Source organism: Manacus vitellinus, unplaced genomic scaffold (assembly GCF_001715985.3).
Source record: "Manacus vitellinus isolate BGI_N305 unplaced genomic scaffold, ASM171598v3 scaffold_50_pilon, whole genome shotgun sequence".
NCBI classification, from domain to species: domain Eukaryota; kingdom Metazoa; phylum Chordata; class Aves; order Passeriformes; family Pipridae; genus Manacus; species Manacus vitellinus.
This window is the reverse complement of record NW_021940612.1, coordinates 1063907-1079846: the sequence shown is the minus strand read 5'-3', so window position 1 is coordinate 1079846 and position 15940 is coordinate 1063907. Positions and strand designations below refer to the sequence as shown.

The 15940-nt window shown below is 38.9% G+C and overlaps 1 protein-coding gene across 1 annotated transcript in view; it reads right to left on the bottom strand.

Annotated features, from left to right (window-relative positions):
* The window catches only part of ADAMTSL1 (ADAMTS like 1), a 314782-nt gene that overhangs the window by 116905 nt on the left and 181937 nt on the right, over positions 1–15940 (bottom strand). Inside the window, exons 6-8 of the mRNA XM_029962898.1 lie at positions 11113–11239; positions 5691–5765; positions 2568–2725 (exon numbers count right to left, since the gene is read on the bottom strand). Of these exons, the coding sequence (XP_029818758.1) occupies positions 2568–2725; positions 5691–5765; positions 11113–11239 (360 nt within the window). The remainder of the gene's footprint in view (positions 1–2567; positions 2726–5690; positions 5766–11112; positions 11240–15940) is intronic.

The following is a 15940-nucleotide window of genomic DNA, read 5'->3' as shown; positions in this document are numbered from 1 at the left end:
AACAAAACTTGGAAGGATATTTCATCCAAAAAAATTTTATGCTGCTGAGGTGCTTGGTTTGGGTTCCATTGTAGCAACCACATGAGTGTGTTGGTGACGGGGCTGGGGATGATGCAGCATGGTCCTGGAGCCTGGCGGGAGGTGAGTGGACTTGGGCCTTGGGGTAGTGGCGCTTTGTGCAGGTGAGAGAGAGAAACAGTTGCAGCTGAGATGGTAGTGACTCTGGAGAAGAGAATTCCCAGCTCGGTGGCGGCAGCTCCCAGGCTACTGAGAAATAGCTCCAGAAGCGCTCCAAGAAAACAGTGCTATGGTGGTTCCACTGAGTCTGAGCTTGGTTGGACAGTGAAGGAATGGCTCCAGCAAAGAATCTGAGCATCTGCGGTCCTTCAGTGGGCAAAACCCGGGTACACAGAGAGCAGTTCTGGTCCATGCCCGTCTTTTATCTCCTGTCTCCTGAGTTCCCGGGATGGAAAGGGATCCACCTTCCTGGCAGGTCTTGAGACCCCTGGGGACAGTCTGCCCCTGATCCAGCTCAGACAGGGCAATCCTCACACTCCAAAATTACGCAGCGGTATGGAAATATTTGTAACTGAAAAATCCTTCCCATCTAACTAAAACTACAACAGTGCCTGTTACCATTTCAGGGCCATTGGTCTATATGATTGTCCTAGTTAGAACAGCTGGGACCAGTTCATCACTGGATGGGTGTAACCCAAAACTGTGTATTCTATAGCCTTCCATGCCATTTCTCAGAAACTGTTGTCAATAGACTATTTACACCTTCTGCCCAGAGCAGCCTGACTCCTCAGGCTATAAACTGGGTGTTAAGAGGCCTGCGAGATAAGAGGATGCTCCTGTCCTCACACCATTTGTGGAACTCCCTGCCCTGAGGGAAGTACAGGGCATTCCTGCCTGAACTGGAGAATATATAATCTTGGGGTCTTGGAACTTTTTTAACCACTCATGGGATCCAAAGGAAAACTGCAGATCACCGCTCTCAACCAAACTGCAGACTACCACTCTCGACTGGACTGCAACCACCACTTTTCAACCACACTGCAACCACCACTCTCGACCAGATTGCAATCGCCACTCTTGACCAGACTGCAACAGCACTCTCACCAACAGGTTTTCCCCTGTCCTTTTAATTTGGACTCAGGGGGGCCCAAAGAACACCACTCTGTTCATGCCCCAGGGTGCTGGGTTATACAGTTGGGTTTAGTGGGTTAAAAACAATTGTTTGTCTGTATAATCGTACTTATTGTATAATTTTATTAAATTGTTATTCTGACTTATAATCTCTCTTTTGAGTTGAGTTCATTTCCCCTGCTGGTTTATCGTTAAACCAGCACAATGATGAGCTCTTTCAAAAAGGTATGTTCTAACTAACCAGGCTGCCAGAAATTCATAGACAACAGAAATAATGTAGAGTGAGAAATGCTCTTTCCATTGCACTGATGTTCACCATCTCTGTATCATCTGTAAAACAGGTAAAGGTATTTCAGATATCTTGAACTGATCAGTATCTATTTTAGTAAGGCATTTTCATTCTGATCTTCAAAGAGTAAGGAACATATTCCTTAGGTCAGGCTTCTCCTTGTGATCCAGTTCTGAAAATTTCAACTTGCTTTTTCTCCTGCTGACATACCACAATGAGCAGGGGACAGTCTACAGGGCTGTGCTACTTCCCAAGATAACCCATTCCAGCCTGGCCCAGCTTAACCCAACACAGTCACTTAAGACATTTTCCAGTTCATTGTTCAAACCTCTAGCTGCCATCAGCTCAAGATTAAAGCAAATGTCATCTACCTCTGAAGCCCATGGTGAAAAATTTATGTAGTCCTGGACATGATACAGGTTTTGCAGTTTTACAGCTGCAACACTTCGAGTTGCTTGGACCTACTGGAAAAGGATTCATTCTATTGTAACTCCCAAATTTTCATTTTTGTATGTGTGTTTTCCCACAGAACGTGCGCATTGCTTCCAGCAATGTGTTTTATATTACCTGGAAGAATAGAAATGCTCTAATGGGAGGAAACAATTTTATTCTTATTGCCAGTCAACAAAAAGCAGAACTTCAAAATGACTCCTCAAGCAAAGTCATCCCATTTATTTTGGAGCTTGGGGACCTCACTCTTCACTCTCTTATAGTCTTCTGTGCAATTACACTAAACCCTACAACTGCGGGCCAAAGATACACACAAAGATTCTTTTTGCCTATCACAGACAAAGCAAGCTGCTTGTCATTGATTTATACCTACCTCAGTAGTGCATACAGAAAGGAATCTGTCTTTTCCTGTAATGAGTTCATCTTTTCTTTTTAGGGTACACATTGGGCATGCCTTTCTTGACATAAATTCAGTCTCTCTCCTGAGGGTGTCCAGTGAGGCTTTCATCACATATATAACTATAAAGAATTTCATGTAGAGTTCAGGAGCTAGCCTGGACAAGGCTTTGTGATAAACATCTACTGGAAAATTAAGATATAGAAAAATATCTTTCATCTTCCTAATGCATCTTACCTTACTTCATGTTGCTCTAAGATGTCAGTGACCAATAATCCTCACCTTGATAGTGAAGTCTGTAGTGAGAGGCCCAGATATTCTTAAGATCTCCTTGTCAGGAAACTTCTGGAAGTCAATGCTAGAATTTTCTACAAGAAAGGAGCCTGTGGTGCTGAGGCTGTTTTCACTCTTCAAACCTTGGAGAGTCTTGGTTTCCAAATCTGAAAAATAGAAACAAATTAAAGGGAAACTAGGGCATTGCAATTTGAAGCAAGAGTGAGTGAGAGCAGAAAAAGAAAACCAATGCGAAAGAGTGGTGGTTCAGATTTGCCTCCTAAATCAGTAATAATGCAACTACTTTTTTTTTCCCCATAGTTAATTCACATTCTCATACTTTTCTTTTTTCTCTTCAATCTGCTTTTTGTCTTTCTTCAACCCTTAGATTTTTAGATTGAATTCCCCTCCTCACCTGTATCTCATGCTTTTACTCACTTCCAGATATATTAATCCATTCCTAGTTAGGCATATTTGCTGTTGTTTAGCTCACTCTCAGTAAGTCATGCCCCTATGTGAAGCATGACTCAGACCTTGGCCCATGAGTGCTGTTAAGTTGCTGTACCCTCTTGTAGTTCAAAGGTGGGTCAATAACCACATGTTGTTGTGGTAGATAATTAATGGAAAGCAGAATGCTCAGGAAAGAAAGATCAGTATGACAGCAACCCCACCTCCTCTCCAGAAGTAGCCTGATCTATTGCAGTGGACTAGAAAGGGAAAGTGAGTCCTGAATCCTCCTGAGCTCTCCCTCTGGCTCTGTGAATTCACAGCTCCCAAAAAGCAGGCATTAATTCAGATACTGTTTGGTAGCGGTTACTTCTGATGGTCATAATAAAAATATCAGTAATTTATTAAACAGAAATCAACAGTCAGAAAGTAGATTCTGTCTCATCACCTAATTAGCCTTTCCAGCAACTGCAGATTATGCTTTACAGCATGTTTACCAGTAAAACCATTTCTCAGTTATTTAAAAGTGATAGTGCATTTCATTATGAAGGATTGCAAAGCTGCAAACCTTTCACATGTATTTACAAAATTATGCACAAAATCTCCAACAGAGAGAGGCAGTCAAAGCAAAATCTGAGTTAGATGTTGGCATACTATTCATCTGTGATGGAGACATATTTTCAAAGAAAACAAATGGGAGGTATGTTTTTATTGGTGTATATTTTGGTTTTTATTTGTGTATATTAAGTTTTTTTCTTTAGGAAAGAAAGATAATTGCACTAATTAGACTGCTTTTCATGGTGGGTCAAGGGAATTAATTAATGAAGGAAGTTGCTGAGACAATACTAAAAATTTGCACTGTATTAATGAATTCCTTGGTTTTCAGTGAGATTAATCTCTTCCTTTGTGATGGCCACTTGGCCATCTATTTATTTCTGGACAAGGCTGCATGCAGGAATAAAGATGGTTTAAAGACTTGTGTATATATATCAGCCACCTGTTGACTCCTCCCACAGCCAAAGTTCACAGGGCAAGAGACTCCCCCTCCCCGAGCAACTGATTGTAGCTCATACATATATAAAACCCTTTGATAGGTGAAGAGAAAGATGCATGGAGACATCTGAAACAAGAAAGAGATATATTTGGACTTATTCATGTTTACACAGTGTAGTTAATCTAAATCTTAACCAGGTAGACCTCTCTGATTCAAATCTTTTTGTCTTGAAATGTGATATGGTCTGAGTGAAGACAGCTTTAGATCAATCTCCAACTAAAATCTCATTTCTCTCTAAGCCGTCTTATAGCTTAATTTCACTGAAACGATAATAAATATATGATTTTTTTTCTACCTTGGAAGAGAGCATTTATACTGGAAAAGAATATAGGAGAGAAAGAAAGACTGCAAATCATGTACTGGGAAAGTAGTAACAGTCATTACTGGAGCAGCTCAGAAATACTTGAAGGTCCACTTAAAACTGAAGCACAGGCAGCATGTGAAGTTTTAAAAAACCAAAATATATTTTTTCTTGGTTTATAATCTATAATTTGCTGGTCTTTATTCACAGCTTTAAATTGGAAAACCATTAAAGCATATCCACTGCTTTCTCAAAACAAGTAGGAAGCTACAGAACAGGACTGATAAACCACTCCTTATTTTGCCACTCATATCTTTGGGCAAAAGAAATCTGAAGAGTGGAATGATTTGGTGTTTCACACCATGCTGACACTAATGTTTGTATCTACACTGACAAGCACAGAGGACTCTAACTGGTCCATGCTGCAGGAAAATTCTAATGACTTTTGGACTATCTTACAATAATTTGTGCTACTGAGACGTCATATAGTACAGTTTGGTTGTTTTCTGACAGTTAGCATATACTAACACTTTAGTATACATTTGCTGCTGAAAAAGAGAGCAGCTTCTGAGCAGCTATTGCATTGGAAGGTAAGACAGAGGGATGCAAGGAGCTTCTATTCATGAAATAAATGGATTTGCTTTCAGCTCTCACAGAGTGTTCTCAAATCCTGAGACTCCTCCCAGAGAAGAGGCATATAGAGCTGCTAGGATACACAGATGAAGCAGGGAAGCGTTACAGACACCAAGTGATGGGCTAGCAGCACTCCAGCGGTCTTAACTGCTTGGAGCAATACCACTGTTAAGGAGCATGGTTTGACTTGTGCATGCTGTTTCAGATCTCCAGACAGTGATTTCGCGTGCGTGTGCATGTGTGTATGCATGCACGCAAGTATGTGTGTAAGACTGCATGTGTATATCAAGGGGATTGAGAGAGATTATCATAACAGAAACATGTTAAAGTCATAAGCAGCTTGATGGCTAAGCTCAGCTGTGGGGAAGCTTATACTTTACTGTCCTCAGTATTTCTTCACTCAGTGGTATATATTTTATTAAACAAAAGCACTTGACAGCAAGTGAGCCAGCCAAAGGATAAGCCAACAGAAAAATTATAGAGGGGCAAAGAATTCCGCAGTGCTGGCCAAAGTCTGCTCAGAAAAGAGTGTGTACCCCTGATGTAACCGGGTCTGAGAAGAACTTCTGAGGTAGGACTCATCTGTGTGTTGAAATCAGTAATCTGAGAGAAGGAAACCAGACATCACAGTGTAAACAGAGCACTGCAGGTCACCAATGATCTCTTAAACAAATGTACGCTATCTTATTCTACTTACATAAATGATCGGGTCCTTTCAGCACAAGGCGAACTTGCCTGCTTCCATAGGGAATAGCAACCACTGTATCATCTACTGTGGGAAGGCAAAAATGCATGGAGTAAATAAGCAAAGAAACTCCCATCTGTTTTCAAAGAAGCAGTGAAATAAGTGCTTATGAGGAAGTAAAAAGAAAAGCCTTAGGACCAATTAAACAACTCTAAGAATTATGATTAAAAATCTGAAAAAAAAAAGAACTTGTTAAAATGTGGTAAGAATCTTCTGCTAAGAACCCAAACTTGTTGATTTTATTGATTTTCAACTACTTCACAACTATTTATGGATTTGAACAATAACTAATAACTTTCTATTTCATCATGACTCCACTTAAACTTTTTCAAGTATTTCGAATTGATATTTGTGGCAGAATCTTGCACCTATGAAGCCCTGTGGAGCTTTGCCTTTGGGATTTAAACCAACGTGTGAATTAGCATGTAGGCCACATGCACCTGTAAAAGTTAGGTCAGCATTTCTAAAGAGTCAGCAACCTCAGTAATGTCCTCAATGGAGACAGGAAGGAAAGGTGTGGAAAGATGATATAAAATGTTATACCCGGGTCATGAAGTGGGGTGCCCAGAGAATGCTGACCTGGACTAACCCGCATGCTTCATTTACCTTTCCCTGTCCTTTCTGCCTCCTTCCCATATAACTAGCAGCTGGGAAAGAAAACATATGTATGCCTAACAGGATTTTTGGTGGGGGGTGAGAAGGTGGTAGACCTGAGAGAAAGAAAGTCTCTTTCACTGTCTATCCACTAGAACTACTCACACTTGCACCATGAAATGCTTACTAGCAGGAGCTAAGCTCTGCTCTCAATGTGTTGCTTTGTCAGGTAAGGTTAACTCAGACAATAAAAGCATTTCATCTTTCATTCAAACATATGAGCTGGGGCCTTACCTTTCTGACCAGACCAAAAGGGGAAAACCGTTGGAAACTGGTTAAATCAGGATTCTTGCTTACCAGCAAAATAGTTATTAATGTTGTCATTTTATTTCAAAAAATGAGGAGAATCAACACAGAGAGGAAGCACTACCCGAAACAGGAACCTATTATATCTCAGAACTGTGAATTAGAACCCTCTCATATTTTAAACTGTGTAATGTATCATAGGAATTCCTGACACTCTTATATTGGAGAGCTTTATGGTATGAAATATTCATACTGTTGTGGCCTCTTAATATCCCAAAGGTAGGGGGAAAATATAATCAGTCACTCTGAGTGCCACAAGAATTTTATGGACATAAAGCCTGTTCAAGGTCTCAGGCCATGTTCCATGTTCAAGATCTGATGGAACCATGTTCCACTTTTCAAGATCTGATCTGATATGTTTCCTCAAACAATCCAAGAATTTCAGTGTCTTCTACATCTTTTGTAACATTAGGACTAAACTCTACTCAACACATATTCTGCTCAAACACATCTATGATATTGATTAGCAAAGGCAGAAATCTTTAATCTCGATGCAGAATTCAAATTTTCTATTTGAAAAGATAAATATTCAAGTTCTAAAAAATTCACTAAATATTGATATTCTAGTACTGATTTTATTGGTACCATTCTGGCACTCCTATTCAAGATAACCAGTAGAATAAGCACATTTTATCCATTTTGGGGAACAAAATACATGAGTATTGTAAAGTAAGATACACAGGTATCCCCAGAAATGCCAAGACAGTGGAAAGAATTCAAAAGTATATTTAGAAGGCCAGAACATCAAAAACTTACAAATACTTCACAGTGCTATAGAAGCACCAGGCCTCAGAGAGAAAAAGGCAAGTTCCCACCCTCTCCAGGGTCTTTGGTATCCTCTCTGTTTCTCCCCTGCCTTCCCAAGGCCTCTGTATATTTCTGCTAGGGCTATCTCTCTCCAGCATAGCAGAGAGAGATAACACAGCTCTCTCTGCAAACCCATCTGGACCGCAGAAGGGAATAAAAAAAAATCCAACCCTCTTGGGAAGGCATTTTGCAAGACTTCCTAAGTGAAAACAAGTTTCTAGCTTTCCCATTACGAATTCTTCTGAAAGCACAACTATTACTACAGTATGACATATCATTTTGTTGTATATAAATATATATACATATAACATTTATTGGAATGAGTCCAGGAAAACCATTATGTCAATTTAAAAAAAAAAAAGAAAAAAATAATGGCCTTTTTACAAGTACAGTCCCATGCCACTGTGATATTTGACTGTCTCTCGGTTACAAGCTCTGTGCTGGAGAGTTAACAACTCACTGATATGTCACCGAAAAACTGGACAGTTTAAAGATCATATGAGCTTATGTTTTCAGCATGGCTCTTCTGCCCCAGGATATCGCTAGGACTATATTTCACCTGATCTTGCAGTTGATCTCCATTTGAAATCCTAGCATGCTTTATGTGAAATGCAAAACTCAGTGAGATTTATGCTTATCACTGTGCTTCTTGCTTTCACAAATCAGAAACAGTGGGAACTGAAGGATAATTTCCTGCAGGGAACAATGATAAGAAGGAGAAATTTCGTGTGAAGAGACATGTGAAAGTAAGCATGGTAATATTTAGTCACAGCTCCCTCTAACAATAAGCAAAGAGGCAGATTGTGGAGCAGCTGTGTGGAACACTTGGAAGAAAACACAAAGTGCATTAACAGGTGGTTAGTTTTCTCCAGAGACCAGGCACAGAGAAGCAAGGAAGAGTCCCAGATAACTGAAAGGACAGTGGCTCAGGGCTGTGAAGAATGTCCAAGGATTTAGGCAGAAGTTAAATGTCATGTGCATACATCAGATTCCCATGAGAGATCAGTTTCTTGTAGTTTTGGATTTTTAGTTTGGATTTTGTCCAAATGGTCTCTCAGTTCTCAGGATGAAAAATGGAGTTCTTTCTATTTCCTCATTACTATTGATATTTAACAGAAATCTGGAACTGAATCTGTTTTTAGCAACTATGGCAAGACTAATTATGTAAGTATCCAGACTACCTCAGTGTAACAATTTCTACAATTCTCTTTTAAAAGTAATCTACTCCAGTAGTAGACATCAACCCCTCTTTAGAGAAATACTCTAAATATAATATTGCACAAGGTTACTGGCAAATTTCACTCACAACTTATAGGATCAACTCTCTAGCTTCTTAAGGAATACAAAGAAGCCTGCTTAAACATAGTTTTTCTCCATAGGAAGGACATACACTCTTTCCTAAAGAAGATATTATTAAAAAAAAAAGGAGAAGATGCAGACTTAGAAAGACTGAACCGCCAGCCTTAGTAGAAAAATGAATATTTCTGAAATGAAGGTTTTTGTAGCTTTTTTATTATTATTCTTAAAAAAGTATAGACACAGGTGCTTTCTTTTTCATAAAAATGTAGGTGAGAATTCAAAGCCACGTTACCTCCTGCCCTGCTACGTTTCTGTTTCTGAGGCCACTGAGAGATGTATACTAGCCCTATAAATAGTGAGGGAGCTGCTTCTGTAGCAAGTGTTTATAGTGACAAATAAGCAAGATGCTGACATGAAGTGCTAATGGTGTCAGGGAGGATAAATGCAGAAAATTAACATTTTTAACATTTTTGGTTTTTAACATTTAAAATCTCAAATTTTCACAACATTTCCATACAACATTTGGAAACAAACCTCAGAAAGAATTCATATTAATTCACACATTCAAAGGTGATCCTTAACTGTGACTTTAGAATTGTAAAAATACGATTTAAAAGAAGACTTTCTTTTGATACATTCAAAATTCATAGTGTTGCATAACAACATGTATGTTTACAGGAGGGAATGGAATAATGCCCCATGGTTTATGCAGAGTACATAGAAAATCTATGATTATCTACTTCAGCTCTGAATAACAATTATTTGTGGCAAATGTGTCTGAAAAATCCATTCTCTAGTATTTTTTTCCACATTTGCCTCATTCTAAGACTATGCTCTCTGCCACTGCTCTACTACCTATATAACATTCTTTATGTTTAATAGCAAACCACTGGGACCAGGGACTCTATTTTTTTTCAACATTTTAGTACTGTGCAGAATATATTAGTGCCTTTATCCTCAGAAGAGGAGAAATGAGCACCTTTTTACCCAAAGCAACTGCAAACCAATGAATTTCTCCTATAGGAAGAGACATTTGCCAAAAAAGTTAACAAACATTATGATGTCTCAAATAGGCTGGAGATTTCCAAATCTGTTCCTGCACATTGCAGAAGCAGGTAGCAATGAGGTGAAATGCCATTTCTAAATCTTTGTGAATTATTTCCTTTGCCCTCTAGTGTGCAATTGTGCTTCAGCAATAGGACTGTTACGAGGATTATACAAAATCCTTCCTTCCTTCCTTTTTTTTTCCTCCTACTCTCTCCCTCTTAGTTAGCAAACACAGAGCCAGAGGTGCACTGTGCTAACTACTGCTCTGTGTACTGTGCTCCACAGTGAAGCAGTTATTCTTTCAGAGAGAGAAGCTTTTGTAAAAAGTACCTCTCACTGCTCCTCACAGAAGCTGAATGTTCTATATAGGAATATACACACGCTGTCTTCGGCAGATGTTACACTGCTATTTGAATCTTTGAGGTCATGTGCTATTCAACACTGGGAAAAACGCTCCAGAATGGTAGAGCTGGTCTGAACTCTAAGGCTGGGGGTAGCTTTGCATGCTAGCACATGTGTGCCTACACAGGCATGAAAATACATTTACATTTTAATCCTTCCTGCAAACTGACCAAACATGCCCTATCTGTCATCCCAAAGCTTTTACAGCTCCACCTATGGTGCTGTAACAAGGCTCAAAAGCATGTCTGGGATCTAGGATAAACTAATCCTGTCACTGGGGCACACTAATGCTAATTTACCACTCTGGGTTGAAGCTGGCTCAGCATGCAGGACAGGCCATGTTTGTCTGTAGGCCTCTCTCACATCCATGTAGGCACTTTCTGACAACTCAGGTTCCTCAGTCCACCACAGAACTGAGTCACCATGCTCAACACAGGCTGTGAGCATAGGTCTTGGAGAGAGTACTGTGCCAGGTTGGCACCACCAAGCCCTTGGGGTTCTTCTCTGCTGTGTAGCAGCATATATCACTCTGTTCAGAGCAGTGCGGACTAAGTCCTATGCCTAGCCAGCTATCACAGCCAGAGAGGGTCTTCTAGTTCTCCTGTTCCTCCCAAGCAACTAGCTAGCTGAGATGGGGAATATACTGGTGACACCCTTCCACAGTCCTCTGCCCACCCCCACAACGAGACCAGTAGTCCAAGCAAGACTGCTTTAACCCAAGAGGCAAGAACCTGTAGAGACAACCAGACTGATCATGATCATTCAGATGCCTGAGAAAGAGTGGGGTAAAATCTAGCTTGCAAGAAATGAGTACATCTCTAAGAGGGAAGATGGCACTTTACCAGAAGGAACAGCTTACGTTTATTTGCTGAGAGCTGGGACTTATACTGGCCTCGAACCAGCCGGCAGGTGGACCCATCTCCATTGCAGACCCCACAATTATCTTCCTTGACAGTGCTTCCCAGCTGGCGGTCACAGCCAACAATCTGGCAAGAAAGGAAGATGTGCATTTCAATGTGAGCACCTACCAACTGACTGCTCGATCCATCTCTGCAACTAATTACCACTAAATTTCTTTCTCAGCAACTCTAGAGGGCCACAAAGTACCTTAGCAATGAAAGAGACTAAGAGACTAAGAGACTTCTGGTTGGAAGTTAGCACTAAGGTCAGGTATGAGGTAGTGAACAGGTTAGTACTCAATGGCTTTTCCAGTCCAGAGGAAGAAAAGAGTATTGTTGGAGGTTGCTATTTCAGGGCATTGTGAACATTTATTGGTCAGAGGCCTATCAGAAATTTCATTTCTTAAGAGTTTCACAAAGAAAAATGCCTGAAACAGATGAAAAGACAGACAGTAAGCAGACAGATAGATAAAAGTAAAGAGCAATGTAGATCAATGGTAACATGGCTCAGTGAAATTTTACCTGCTATGCAGCTGGGAAAACCATGAGGTTTTAATTATGTTTGACAATAATCCCATTCCACACTGTCAATGCCTGTGTTCAGACATTATAAAAGGTCTGATAAAGAAGGAGTGAATGATTGCAGCAAAAGAACCGAGAGTCAGAAATGCAGTTACCTGCTCTGAAATTGGTTTTATGCCTATATGTGAATTGTTTGGTTCAAAATTTTAAAAGTTGTATACATAACCTAGGTTTCTCAGTTTGCAAAACCCCCTATAATTCCCAGGAGAATAAAATATAAATTTATAATTAAGTACATTTAAAATTACCTAATGGAATGCAAATTTAACACAGTGTTAATCTAGGCCTATTGCTGGCACTTTGGAGTTCTGCATCCAAGTTATGAATTTTGCACATAAATAATTGAAATCCTAAAAATTATGAAAGTCCTTACAGAGTGTTATAACTATCTTTATAAGTACTAGAAAATGAAAAGCCCTGTAGCATTCTGGCATGCAGAGTAAGCAATAAAAAAAAAATTGTATATAACTTCTATTTCTTATGAGTTTGTGCTAAGGCTCTTAGCCAAACAGAGAGTATATATAAACACAAGGAATTTTACATAAAGTTCTTGTTTCAGCTTTGAATTTCCCTGCATCACTGAGTTTCAGTTAAATCAGACAGCTGGGTCCTTGAAAATTATAACAGAAAATTATAAGAGCGCTTATCAGCAAGATTCAAAAAGCTGTATATGTAACTTGCCCACTTAAACATTCAGACTAATATTTCTTATTTATGCAAATTTGAGTGTGCAGAATTACAGATCTCTGCGAGGGTAAGAAGTACTTTTCATTTTGACATGATCTCTTCATTTGCCTATGAAAATGCAGACTTTGATTAATAACCAGTATTTACTTTTAGCAATTCAATTTCCATTTCTAACATCATCACTTTAGCAGTGGCACAATAACTGTTTCTTTGGTCATATCTGTCACACTGAGAGTATAATTAATTTAATTTAAATCATTACAGATTTATTTCAGGCTATCTGAAGGCTGTCATCAGATTTCTTCAACTGATCTTCCAGATCAGAACTGGGTCAAGCCTTCTATACTTACGCATTATATTATGATGTCTCCAAGAGAATTATGTGAGGTCCAATGGAGTAAAAGCCACACGTAAATGATACATTTCCTTGAAAACCTAGTCATACCAAGACTGTAAGATACATTTTAACACATCAGAAACATCATGAGAAATAATGGTTAGAAAGCTGAAGTAAAGTTAAGCGTGTCTTGACTATCTTGACTGTGACTACTCCATAGAGAACTTCCAAGTACAGATATATAAATTGTAACCATGATATCATGTAAGATTTAAGTCTACTGTTTTTCTGAAGAAGAATATCCCTAAAGGAGCTGAATGTAGGTTGCTATGCTTTAATTTCCAAGAATACCTCTGTGTAGACAAGATGGTAAAATGAATAACTTGCATGATCTGAAAACTGTATGACACAATGCCTACAAATCACATTAATTTCCTTGTAATGCAATAGAGATTGCTAGCACTCACAGTGAGAAGGGTCCTGCTGGGGAACCCAGATAACAGAAGAAAGGTTAGAATTCCCTTTCAATATCTGCTTATCATATATTTTATACTCAATATTTTATAAACTTCAATTTAGAGTATTACACAAATCTTTATCCCTTTGTCTATTTTGAATAGAATATATGAACTGCTTGGATGTGAAATTAACTGAATCTTAAAACCACGTATGAGGTAACCAATTTTAAAAAACATTAACTACTTTAAAGCATTTTTGACTTATGAATCTCACATGTTGCCATGAGCTGTACCCTGACTGAAGTTAATTTACAAATTGAGCAATCTGGAGCTAGATCACAACTTGTAGAGGAAACTACCAGGAAAATCTCAGGTGTGAAAGGAAGTTATACTGAAGTTTGTTTCTTTTTTTGAGCTGGATTGCCATTACCAGTGTATAGCATAAAAATATTTTTTCTGCTGAAATGCTGTATTTCAAATGGAAGTATGAGCACAGTGGAACTATGGAGACCTCTGTGAATACAAACACTTCTGTGGTATATACAATATGTATATTAACCTTCCTGTAATTGGTAGTGTCTCAGATAATTTAAAGCTATTAAAATTCTTGATGACCCTAAATTAATTTCGTATTTCTCCCCAAGGTTTCTGCAGAGCTTTTTGTTTACTCTGTTAGATTATCTGTCTCAATAGACACACAGAGCTCTGGGAATATGTATAAAATTTTCACTAAAAACCCTTATGAGTGATTAACTAATGCCTGAAATAAAAAACATTCCCAAGTTCACTGCTTTTTTCTTTTCTTTTTTCTCCCATCACTACCTAGGGAAATCTTTCTTCCATCTATTAAACATAATTATATGCAGTTAAAAGGTTGCTAGCGTTTGCAATAGAGTCATTGATGCTTTAAAATGAAAAACACTACTCCATATCTGTTATGTCACTTTTTAGTAGCTCTTACATGAAAATATTATATAAGCTGGACTCTTATGAAAGCAAAAGATACGAAAAGGAAATATTAAAGTGCTCCTCAAAAAAATACACAGTTCATGAGAATAATAATTTTTGTCTCTCTGAGCACAAGAAACATAGGTTTGGCTGAGTGGACATGAGAATACGTCATTTCCATAACATTATTTTCACACTCCATCAAGGCTGCAGACAACTCACTGAAAAAGATTATGGAATGGGTGAAAATATGTCACTACTCCCTCAAAAGTCTGCAGAGAGTTAGCAACGAACAGGATGGCAGAATTGTTTGTTTTAGCATCCACCCATAACATGAACAAAACACAAAGGGGAAGTTTTAAAACGGCTGTTTTCAGAGATGCCAAAGACGCAACAGCAGGAGAGGCCAGCAAACAGGAAAAGTAGATTCACTTGGGCTGCAGAGCCTGAAAAACTTGCCAAGACACTGACCTACAGGCATACTCATCCAACTAGAGGTGGCTGAGGACCTTGTCACAAAAATAATCACCACGGAAAGTACTGCTTGATCAGCTTGGTAGGCAAAGGAGACAATAAGGATATTGCACCTAGCTCAGAATAATGGTTTGATGGACACAGTTTGAAACAAAATGCTGGCATATTTGAATCAGAGGTCTGGGGAATATTTCACTCTCTGAAAAGCTTTGAAATGTCAACTGTTTGTCTTGGTTTGAAACTGGACCCAATGTTGAAATCCTTAAGTTTCTGTGGGATCGAAACTTTCTTTTCCAATGCATTCTAGTCCTCATCGTAATACACCCTGGGGGATTTAGACAGATGAAGTCTTTTTTAATCCATAAAGGTCTGAGAAGGAAGCCCCCACCAGGAATGAAAATGGATTACTGCAACAAATTATGCCTGGAAATGTTCTGACGTAAGCAGTTTTCATACTCATTTCTATTATATTTTAAGCTTCCTCCCCTTGAAGCAGGGTAATGAAGCACAGACTTTCCACACTGAAATTTTCTGAGTTTCAAATTGCTGAAGTGTGGTCAGAGGCTTGAACTGCAGATTGTTACCACACAAAATATCAGAAGCAGCTCTGTTAAGTTCCCTGACAATCAAACCCAAACTGCACTAAAATCAAGGACATGTACTTATAAATTTGATAAGCTTTGGATGAATTTCTTGTACATTTTTAAAGGTGCTTCTATGAAGCTCATTGCTATTGTGGTGAAATGCCCTTAAAGCAGTAAAGGCAGATTATGCAGAGCTCTGGAGGTCTCTCAGTATATGAAGATGCCAGCCATGTGAGTATTAGAGTAAGGAAATCACAGGTGAGCATCAACTCCCTGCCCAGCTCTTCTTTACCAACCCTAAAGTGAGCTGATTTTTATTCTCCTTATGGGTTTAGCTTGAAAAGTCCAGCAACAAAAAGCCAGAATAATAACACCTAATCCCTAGCTGGCTGAGCCTGTATTGTTTTCTGGCATAAGATACCAGAGTTCTGCTCAGAGGTAAAGATTCCATATTACATTTTAGGCTGAAGTCTCATACTTCATGCTGAGTTTGATTCTCCTTCCTCTCCTCTCCCCTGCCGTTTTACTCCACTGACAGCCTCTGGCTGGGGAAACAAAAAAAGATACGCATTAGCATGACTGATACACTTTAGCAAAATAAGTTTTACAGGCACTGCAAGAAAATAGATGATCATCAAGTTAGAAGATGAATTGCTTGTGTATAGTTTAAAGGCACTAGGTTGAAACTCCCACAGCAAAGTTGGAACTTGCTCACTGA